We start from the raw sequence: 9,545 nt of genomic DNA, 5'->3' as shown, positions 1-9,545 counted from the left end.
CCCCGCCCCCGCCCCGGGGCCTCCACTCCCAGCCCCGCCTTCTACCCGCAGCCGACTAAGCGCTCGCCCCCCCCCCACCCCCGGGGCGCAGCCCCGGGCTTTCGGAGCGCGGGCGGGGCGGCGGGTCCCAGGAGGGAGGGGAGGCGGGGCCGGGGGCGGGAAGGGCGTGTCACTTCGGCTCAGGACGCTCGGAGCGCAGTCCACGCCCCCCCCCCCCCCCCAGTTCCAGGGAATTTAGCAAGTTTGAAAGTTACTCTCCTCTTGCAAGGGAAGCCCCCACTTTCTCAGCATTGTGGAGTGTGGTAACGGGGGAGAGTTTGAAGTTTAGGGCCTGTCCACTTCTCTCACAGACTCCAAAATTCCTGGAAGTTCCTGTAACCGTTGCTATAAACGGGGCTTTGAAGCAGGACGTCTGGGCTCCGCGGGGACACTTCGCGGGGCACTCGGGCAGGCCGCTGCCCCCTCCTGCCCTGGGCGATTAGCACCTTTCCTGGGCAAGACCTCAACCCCCTGGGTGTGAAGCGTGTTCATTTTGCAATGCAAACACCATCACTCGCTTTATTGGTTTGTTATATCAGCCTCTGAAGCAGGCAATTATTGGTGTGAACATACACGTAAAAAAACGTAATTTTATCGAGTTACGAGTGTGCAACAGTGTAAACAGGTGGGAGTGCGGTTGCTGGAAGATGTGCTGAGGACAACGCGGGTCAGCAGGCTGAGGGGTCTTCGGAAGGAGCAAGGATGCCTCAAACCCGGGAGGAGGCGGCAAAACTAAGCCTCAGAGCTGAAATGTCTGGTCCGTGTAAACTTTGGGACGTAAACTTTAGGCTCCGGGGCGGCTCCCTTCTGCTCTGGGAGCGTCCCTACCCGGCTGGGGCCCGGGGCGGAGGTCGGAAATGGCCCGGACCAATGCTTGTCCAGGCGGGGTCTGTGGCCGGGAGGGCCGAGTTCGGCCGGTCCCCCCACGGCGGGTGGGCTGCCTGCACTTGGACGCGCTCCGGTCCTGCTTTGGAAACTCCGTGGAAACAGAGTCTGCGACGCGCAGCAGGCCGGCTCCCCGTTTGCTCCTCCTCCGCGCGGGGCGGGGCCCGTTAGGCGCAAAAGGGCTTGCCCCCGGCCTTGGGCGCCGCCAGCAGCTCCTTGGCTGAGCCTGCGGTCGGGGCGTCGTGGGGCGCGGCGGGCGGGAAAGCGCGCGCCAGGGGCGTCGTCAGCACGTTGGCACCTGCCCCCAGAGAGCGTCCCAGCGGTCCTGGGTCCAGGAGGGCGCCCTTGGCGGTGGCCCAGGCCTGGTTCAAAGTGCTGTGCCTGAGGATAGGGTCGTGAAAGACCCCATCCACCCAGTTTCTGAGACTGGTTACCGGGGAGTCCTGGTGCCTGTCCAGGGCACCCGTGGGGGCCGGGGCCGCAGGCGAGGACGAGGCAGGAGCCAAGGAAGCGGCCGCAGGGGCAGCGGAGCCTTGGCGCTTCAGCATGCACGAAGGGAACTCAGTCTGGCTCAGGGCTGTGGCGGCCGCGGTGGCCGTGTGAGCCAGCGACCAGATGCGCGGCTTGGCCTCGAGGCCCGCCGTCGCCCCAGCCGGCGCGAAGCCCAGCTTGGCCTCGCAGGCCTGCGAGCCGCCCCCAGCGCCAGGCTGCTGCTCGGGCGCAGCCGCCGCGCTCCGGAGGCAGCTTCTGGCCCTCTCCAGGTCCTGGTCCAGGGCGGCCGCGCCACCGGCGGCCAGGGGCATCCGGAGGGTGCCGGAAGCCTCCTTTCCCGGGGCGCTTGGACCGTCAGGCGCGGCGGGGATGCGCTCCAGACCGCCGTCCAGGGGCTGGAAGGGCGGTTTCAGCTCGCACTCAGGGGGCTCCGCCTCCAGCGGGTCGAAATCCTCCAAGTCTGTGAGTTCTAGATCCTTCTCCCCTTTGCCCACCGTCTCTGCGCGGGGTAGAAAGAGGGGCCAGTGCAGGAAGAGAGGAAGGCGCTACTCTGGACCTCACTCTTCCTTCCTAGCTCTGCCGCATAGTCATGGGCCCGCCCCCGGCCCCCAAGCTAGGAGAAGCACCTGTACCTCCCACCTGCTCCAGAACCCCAAGCGGTAACAAAGAAGCCTAGCGATTTCCTGCTCAAATCAAGGGGGGGGGGGGCGGAGGGGGAGTGTGTCTATTGTTTTAAGCGCTATTTTGGATTTCTTTAAGCCTGTTCCCAGTTACTCCCGCAGGCCCCCAGGTCAGGGCCCCCATGGGTCAGCTCATTTCATTTGTTGCCCGTGCCCTGACAGTTTGCTCTTACTACCCCAGGTTCAATGTCTTCAGAGGTCCCAGAACCCAAGAAGAAGGCACAGGGAGTCCCCGGCCTCGTGCCCCAGCCTTAGCATTGCAGGTCCCACCCACCTTCACTCTTGGTGCTCTTGAGGGGCTCCTCCCTGGCTTCCTCTTCGCCCCCTTCTTCCTCCTCGCCCTCCGCGTAGGGTCGCTTCTCATCCGCGCATTTGTTCCTCGGGGGCCACGTCATCTTGTTCTCCTTCTTGAGGCGCCGGCGCGCGTTGGCGAACCAGGTGGACACCTGCGTGAGGGTCATCTTGGTGATGATGGCCAGCATGATCTTCTCGCCCTTGGTGGGGTACGGGTTCTTGCGATGCTCCTGCAGCCAGGCCTTGAGCGTGCTGGTGGTCTCTCGCGTGGCGTTCTTCCGCCGCGTGCCGCTGTCCATGGTCCCGTACCTGGAGACAGGCTGGGCAATGGGGGCGCTGGGCCGAGACCCTTGCGTCGCGGGCGGCGGGCCAAGGCCCAGGCAGGCAGTGTGTTTATGGTGGTAAGACCTGGGTCAAACCCAGGCCCCTGGTTCCTCGCCACGGCCCACAGGCACAGCCTTTTGTGGCCCAAGATGTTTATATTTGATTCAACTTACAGGGAGCCTGGGCTCCTTCCTAGCTGGAGTGCAATGCGGGCTCAAGGCCTGGCCAGGTCTCTGTCACCCTACATAGACATCTATTTCTTCAGGTTCCTTTATGGGGCCCCTCGCCTACCCTTTTGATCCCCGAACCACAGAAATGTGAACCCAACTATGTAACAGCCGTGGGCAGGGGTGGTCATTAGTGTCTGTGGGGAGAAAGCGTCCAGACGGCCCATGGGGACTTCCTGCAGTTAAATTTATAATTGTCACCCTTCTCCCCCCAAGATGGGCCACGCGTCTCTGGATGAGCAGACTGGACTCCCCCTTCTGGTTCCCACCAAAGGGAAAGGTGGGCTAGGCTCTTTGGGCAGAGGGAGGCGTCTGAAGCCTGGGCGGGGAGACTTGACAGCCGCCCAGAACCACAGTGCAGCGAGGGCTGTGAGGGTCCAGACAGCGAAGGGAGCGAGAGGGAGAGGCTGGGGACGCATTTGCCCAGTGGGGCAAGGCTTGCCAATGGGGCGGGGCTCGGACTAACGCAAGGTCAGCTGAAACCTGACCCGAAATCCCTCCCCTAGCCGCCCAAAGATTCACAGGGGGCGTGGGGCTGGTGGTGCGGAGTTTGACGACTGAATGGAGCGCAGGGGCTCGGGCGGGGGCAGTGAGGAGGGATTCTGTCCGCCGGTCCCTCACCTGTCGTAGGGGTACTGGCCCAACGCCGGCTCGTAGGGGTAGTAGGCGGCGGCCGCAGCAGGCGCGAGGCCCGCATGCGCAGATCCCGGCGCGTCCTTGGAGTCGAAGCCATTCTGTAGGATCCCACGCGCCTGGGGTCGCAGCTTCCGGGAGGCGACCCAGCTCAACCCCAGCCCCCCAGGCCCCTTGGTTCCTGCACGCTTTGCACAGACCCCTGGGCAGCCTCATAAGCCACCCCCACCCCCGGACTCTCTCTTGGGGCCAGGGAGCAAAGAAGCCTCAAGATGGGGAGAGAGGACGCGCAGAATTGGGGGGGGGGCGGTCGGGGAGTAGGAGACAGAAGAATGAGGTTGGAGGGAGAGGGGGGCAGAGGAGACAGGTGGGGGTTGGGAGACAGCAGGAGGGAGGACCCGGACCCAAGGAGAGGACCGACCGACCGACCGCAGGGAGGAAGGAGGAGCGAGGGGGGAGACGAGCTGGGGGGAGGAGGGGGAAGGGAGCAGGGGAGGGCCAAGCGGTGGGGCACTGGGAGGGAGGAGGAGGGAGACCGGGAGGAGTGAAGGTAGGGAGCTCAGAGGAGGAAAGCGCGGGACAAGGGGCGGGCGCCGAGCTCGCGCTCTGGGGGCGGGCGGTGCTGGGAGGAACCCGGCCAGCAGGCTGCCCCTGCAGCGCGGGGTCCTGGGCACGTGCGCCCGCGCCGCGGGCTCCCTGGGAGGTGGGCTGGGCAAATCGGGGGCAGGGGCGTGGCGCGGCGCGGCGGAGGACGGCTTCAGACAATCCCCTCCCCTTACCAGCGAGTAGAAAGCGGACGCCTCGGAGCCGTAGGTCACGTAGTTGCCGTAGCCCTGCGAGCCGCCGTACGGGCCCCCGTACACCCCCAGCGCCGCGGCCGAGTTGAGCTCGTGGCGCGCGGTGGCCAGCAGCCGGCTCTCGTAGACCGGGCAGTAGACGGGCGCCTGGGCCGAGGCGGCGGGCCCCGAGTCGGCCAGCGTGCGGCCGCCGGACTCGCAGCACGTGCTCAGGGAGTTGGTGGTCATCAGGAACTGGGGGAGAGAGGGGCCGCGAGGAAGGGCCGGCGCCCGGGGGCGAGGGGGGCGCGCCGCCCGGGGACCCTGCCCCACTGCCCGGGGCGTACTGCCGTCCACGCCGCCGCGCGTTCCCTCCTGCCGCGAGTGCTCTCGGCCGGGCCTCCTCCAGCCACTGGGGGACCAGCCCTACCAGGCCCCGCAGTTTTCACACGCACCCCGGGTGTGTGGGTGTGTGTGTGTGTGGGGGGTCCCAAGGCCGCGCACGCCCTCCTGTGCCACGACGTCTTTCCTGGGGTGATGGTGAGGGTCAAAGAAAGCGGGGGACAAGGGGGGCCCGCACGTCAGAGTCTCTCGGCGGCCCTGCCCTCCCCGGGGCTGGCTGCAAGGAGCGCCTGGCACAGGCCCCGCTCTCTGGGAAGCGACCCCGGGTCGCTGGACAGCCTGCCAGCCGGCGTGTCCGGCCGCGTTCCCGCACCCTCGCGGGGCCCCCTTACCTGGGGTGCGGAGGAATAGGGGTATCCAAACTGCGGGTAGGACATGGCGGGGCCGGCGGGGTCCTGCGCGTGGTCGCCCGCGTGGCGCGGCCACTGCTCCGGGGCCGCCGGCTCCTAGGCGCTGGGAGGGCGAAGTGGAAGAGCGGGTTAATTCATCCACGCGCCCCGCAAACTTTTCTAACCCGGTGGGACAGTGAGCCGCGGCGGCCGCACCGAGCCTTTTAGCCTCACGTTCCCGAGCCTCGAGGGGGCTCTGGGACCAGCCCGCCTCGCAGCGGCGACACAAATACATATTTTGCAAAAAAGGGGGAAAAAAAAAAACACCGAGTTGCGCGAACCCGTCAAGTCAAATGTGCTTGGCTTTCAGCGGCGGGGGCGCTGACGTCAGCCCACGCCGCGCAGCTCGGCCGGGCCGCAGACGTGCGGGTCACTGGCGGCGGCCGGGCTGCGGGGCTGCGGGGCTGCGGGGCGGGGGCGCCGCGCGGGGCGAAGAGGCCACAACAGGCTCTGACAAATGAATTCCGTCCGTGGAGTCAATATCGCCCCCACGAATGCCGTTTCTCCTTAGTCACCGAGGATGGGAAGCACTTTTAATTAGAAATTAATTAATGAGCACCTGCGCCTGCCCGCCCCACTGTAATCATTAGTCTCAATTACAAATGAGACACGTGAAGGGACACACGAGCGAGTCTCCACTGAAGATGTAATCAACAGTTAAAATTAGCCGGGCGCTGGCGCAGGCGGCCGGGCCTCCGCGCCCCGCTCGGCGGCAGGTGCAGGAGGGCCGCTCCGCAGGCCCGCGCGCGACCCCGACTATTGTTTAACTGGCTCTCCGCTCGGCCTCCCGCCGGTTCGAACCCTGCTCCGGGGCGGGGAGTTCCAGAACCAGATGCGGCTGCCAGTGTGCGCGTCCGAAGGGCAACCTGCTCTCAGGTGTGTGGGTCCCGCGTCCTCCCCAGAGCCATCCACCGAGGCCTCCCCCAGAGCCATCCACTCCGGGCCTCGGTGGTCCAATTGCCGCGGGGCTCTGCGTCTGCCCGCCAGCCTGTCCCCCGGGAACGCCCCCCCCCCCGCCCCCGCGCGTCCCACCCCCGCGCGTCCCACCCCCGGTCCTGTGAGTTCCTGCACAGCGACCGCCCTCCCTTTCCTCCTCCACCCCCTTCCGCGGCCGCCCTCCCAGCCTCCCCGTGCCCCTCGCGGCTGAACCCGGGACTGCCAGACAGCCCTGCGCGCTCCGGGGCCCCTCGGGTTAAGTGCAGGGGAGGGAGCGCCGGGACGCCTTCCCCTGCCCGTTTTGCATAGCTCTGGGCCCGGGGCGTTCGGGGCAGTCTGGGGGCTGGGGGACAGCCGTGCGCCCTCTCCAGGACTTTCCATCGGGTCCCGGTCCTGGGACCCAGCTCGAATGCAAAGCGGAGGCCAGCACGCAGGCTGCAAACGGGCGCCCCGGCACCCCGAACTCGCTCCCCGAACTCGCTCCCCGCCTTTTAGGCAGCCGCCCTCCGGGGACCCCCCCGGCTCGCCCCTGCCGCTCTGCCCCGCTCGGCCTCCCGCGGTCGGCTGGCCGGGAGGGGAGCTGTGCGCGGCGGCGCTGTGCAGACTTGCTCGGAAAGATTCCTGGGTTCAGACCTGTGAATCGCCCCAGGGTCACCCTCTAATTAATGATGACGTTCTCGCCCTCTCCCCAGCTGCAAACCTGCCTCCCAGAAACGAAATCTGCCCGCTCTGACAGCTCGGTTGAAGGTGATTGATGACTGTCTGGAGACCACAGTACGCATCATATAATATCTGCTGCGTAATTGCTTTAATTTACAGATGAAAATACGAGCTCTCCGATCGCGCTGAACCACAGCCGGCCACGTCCGAGCTGCTTGCGAAGGAAAATCATCGGAAATAATGAATAGCCGCCCCATGCAAATTATTCAGACAGTTTAAGCGTCTGTAGCCGGGAGAGATATATAAAGAACACGAGTCAAATGACATTAATAATTGTTTCTGAATTCTGTATTGATCTCGTGGCGGCCGTGTTTATTTCTTTCTCACCTGAATTGCTAATATCACCTTCCTGTAAATAATAAGAAACTAGCCACCGGGGCTTCTGGGGCAGAAATGAATCTCTCAGTGGCTCTCCCTCTTCCTCCTCTGCTCCTCCCCTCCCCCACCCCCCTCCTCCCAACTCCCTCCAGTTTTCCCGGCTTCTGCTGTGGCTTTTCTGAACATCCTCCTACTTCCCATTATTTATTGTTTACAAACAGCTCGCTCTCTCCTGGTAAAGAGGTTTGGGCGACGGAGGGGCCCGAGCCACGGGTGGCCGAGGGGGCTCCGGGAGCAGCAATCCGGGGGCAAAGATGCCTTCAGCCCCTTGTCCTCACCCCACCCCCAAGGCCCAACCCCAGCGATCGTGAGCCCTCGGCTGGCAGGGGGAGGACAGCCACCGCCCAGGTCCCAGCGGCACCGAGCCACCGCGCTCTGGCTTGCCGGGCAGCACACCCAGGCCTGCGCCCTGCCCTTCCTCACCCGGGCCACAGCTCACGGGGAACGGCGCCCCCTGAACACGCCAACATTCGTCTTGTGAGCAGCCTTCGGAGCCCTGGAGGGCACAGCCCGTCAGTGGAGGCCTCAGGGGGGTCAAGGGCTTCCTTTGACCATCACTGCAACGTTTCCCTTTCCAGCCTGGGTCGTAAAAAGACGCCCCCAGTCCCCACCCGCTGGCCCGGTTCTCCCAGGCAACCTGGACTCCTAATCCAGAAATCAAGCTCACCGACTACTTTCCAAGGCCTCCTCTTCCTCCGCTTCCCGCCGCTCCAGGCCTGCCGCACCCTGGCGGCCACCCTGTCTGGGGAAGCTCGGTGCTGTTGTGAGGAGCCTGGCGACCTTGCCCCGGCTCACCCAGGCCCTGCGACCCGATCCTGGATGCAGGGCTGGCCAGGCCTGTCTCCCGACCGGCGCACACCCCGACATCTCGCTGACGCCCTGCGCCGGGCTGAGGCCGGCCTCCTGCAACCGAGATACTTTCTGGGTTATCTTTGTCCCGTGGCAAACGCCGGAATAACTCTCCGAGTGCCCTTTCCCGAAAGGCTGAGGCCCCGGGGTTTCCCTCCCAGAGCGGGCAGAACGGGAGGGTGGGCATCTCAGGTACCATCAGCTAAATGCTCCTGCACAGACGCGCGTGCTGAACCCAAGTCCCTCGAGGGACCCTCGGTTCTAAATACACCCCCGAGAGGCTCCCCGGGGACCGAGCAGGGGCTCAGCTCGGGCGAGGTGCCCCCGCCAGCCTGTTGAGTGCTGAAGGAGCCCAGGGCCAGGGGGCCTGAGTACGGTTAGCGCCCAACGTTAGAGGCCTACGGGTCGCCCTCTTTGCCCCGGGGGCGGGGGTGGGTGCTGTAGGCCGCTGAGGGCCTCTGGGAGGTAGGCCGCGCCCTAACGTTCCACCCCGCCCCGCTCCCCGTGGGGCTTCGCTCCCGAGCCCCGCCGAGGCCAGGCGCTCCCCGCGGTTCCCCGAGTCGTCCCCCGGGGCCACCCCGTCCTCCGCACCGAGAGCCTCCGGGGGCTCGCTCCAGCCCGACGAAGTTGACCTCAGGCAGAGGGCGGAGGCTGGAGCGCGCGGAGCCGGCCGAGGGCCAGCCCTCGGGGCGCCGGTGCCCGCCCACTGCTTGCGGACACCCGGGCGGGGTGTGGCGCTGAAAGGCGTTCTGGATGTCGCTGGCGCCGAGGTCGGCGGGTCACTCCTTCGCGGCCGGTCCTCCGGGTCTCACGCGAAGTGAGGCGGGCGAGCTGCAGGCAGGCGCGCGGAATCCTGCTCCCGAACCGCCTGCAACCCCCCCCGCCCCCCACCGTTTCGCTCCGGCTCTCCCGCCGCGCCCCCGCCGCCCGCCCGCAGGGCGCCGCCCGAGCGGGAAAGGCGCGCGGTCGGGGCGTCCCGGGGCAGGCCCGGCTGCCCCGCGTCGGCCCCCCGCGCCCCGAGCCTCCCCCGCACCCCGTTTCCGCAACTTGCAGCGAACGCGGTCGCCTCTGGAGACCCCAGCGGCAGGCGGCAAACTTTGTGCCCTCCGGCGCAGGAGCGATCCCCGCAAAGTTTGTGCGGCCGAGCCCACTCCCTACCTGCGCTGGGGACGCGCCCGCCCGCGCCGCTCGGGCGCCGGGGCCGCGGGGAGCAGCGCGCAGCCCGGGACGCACCGGGGAGTCGCCGCAGTCGCCGCCGCCCGCGCCCCTCGGCGGCCGCGCGGAGCCTCCGCCTCCCCGGAAGGGGGGAGGGGTCTCGGAGCCCCGGGGCGGGGGCGGGCGGCGGGGACCTCGCCTACCTGCGGTGGCGCCCGGCCACTACCGGCCGCCCGCGAGGGCTCTGCGCGGCCGCTCGGCGCGCGCGCTCCGGCGGGGAGCAGGCGACAACTAATGGAGACATTTCCAGGCGGAGCACCTGGCGAGCGGAGCGCGCCGGCGTCCCCAGGCGCCGCGGTCGTCAGC

At 67.1% G+C, this 9,545-nt stretch overlaps 1 protein-coding gene and 1 long non-coding RNA gene across 2 annotated transcripts; both read right to left on the bottom strand.

Moving 5' to 3' along the window:
* Positions 1-530: 530 nt before the first annotated feature.
* On the bottom strand, positions 531-6,132 carry IRX4 (iroquois homeobox 4). The gene is made up of 5 exons (XM_043601542.1): positions 5,085-6,132; positions 4,354-4,605; positions 3,563-3,675; positions 2,371-2,699; positions 531-1,915 (listed from the first exon to the last, which is right to left on the bottom strand). The coding sequence occupies exons 1-5, from the start codon at positions 5,127-5,129 to the stop codon at positions 1,092-1,094; spliced, it is 1,563 nt and encodes a 520-aa protein (XP_043457477.1). The 5' UTR covers positions 5,130-6,132; the 3' UTR covers positions 531-1,091.
* Positions 6,133-6,863: 731 nt separating this feature from the next.
* On the bottom strand, positions 6,864-8,605 carry LOC122495698. The gene is made up of 2 exons (XR_006300543.1): positions 7,843-8,605; positions 6,864-7,020 (listed from the first exon to the last, which is right to left on the bottom strand). It is a non-coding gene; the product is annotated as an uncharacterized LOC122495698 (long non-coding RNA).
* Positions 8,606-9,545: the final 940 nt, after the last annotated feature.

This window comes from Prionailurus bengalensis, chromosome A1 (genome assembly GCF_016509475.1).
Source record: "Prionailurus bengalensis isolate Pbe53 chromosome A1, Fcat_Pben_1.1_paternal_pri, whole genome shotgun sequence".
Classification (NCBI taxonomy): Eukaryota; Metazoa; Chordata; class Mammalia; order Carnivora; family Felidae; genus Prionailurus; species Prionailurus bengalensis.
This window is presented reverse-complemented; position numbering and strand designations above follow the sequence as displayed.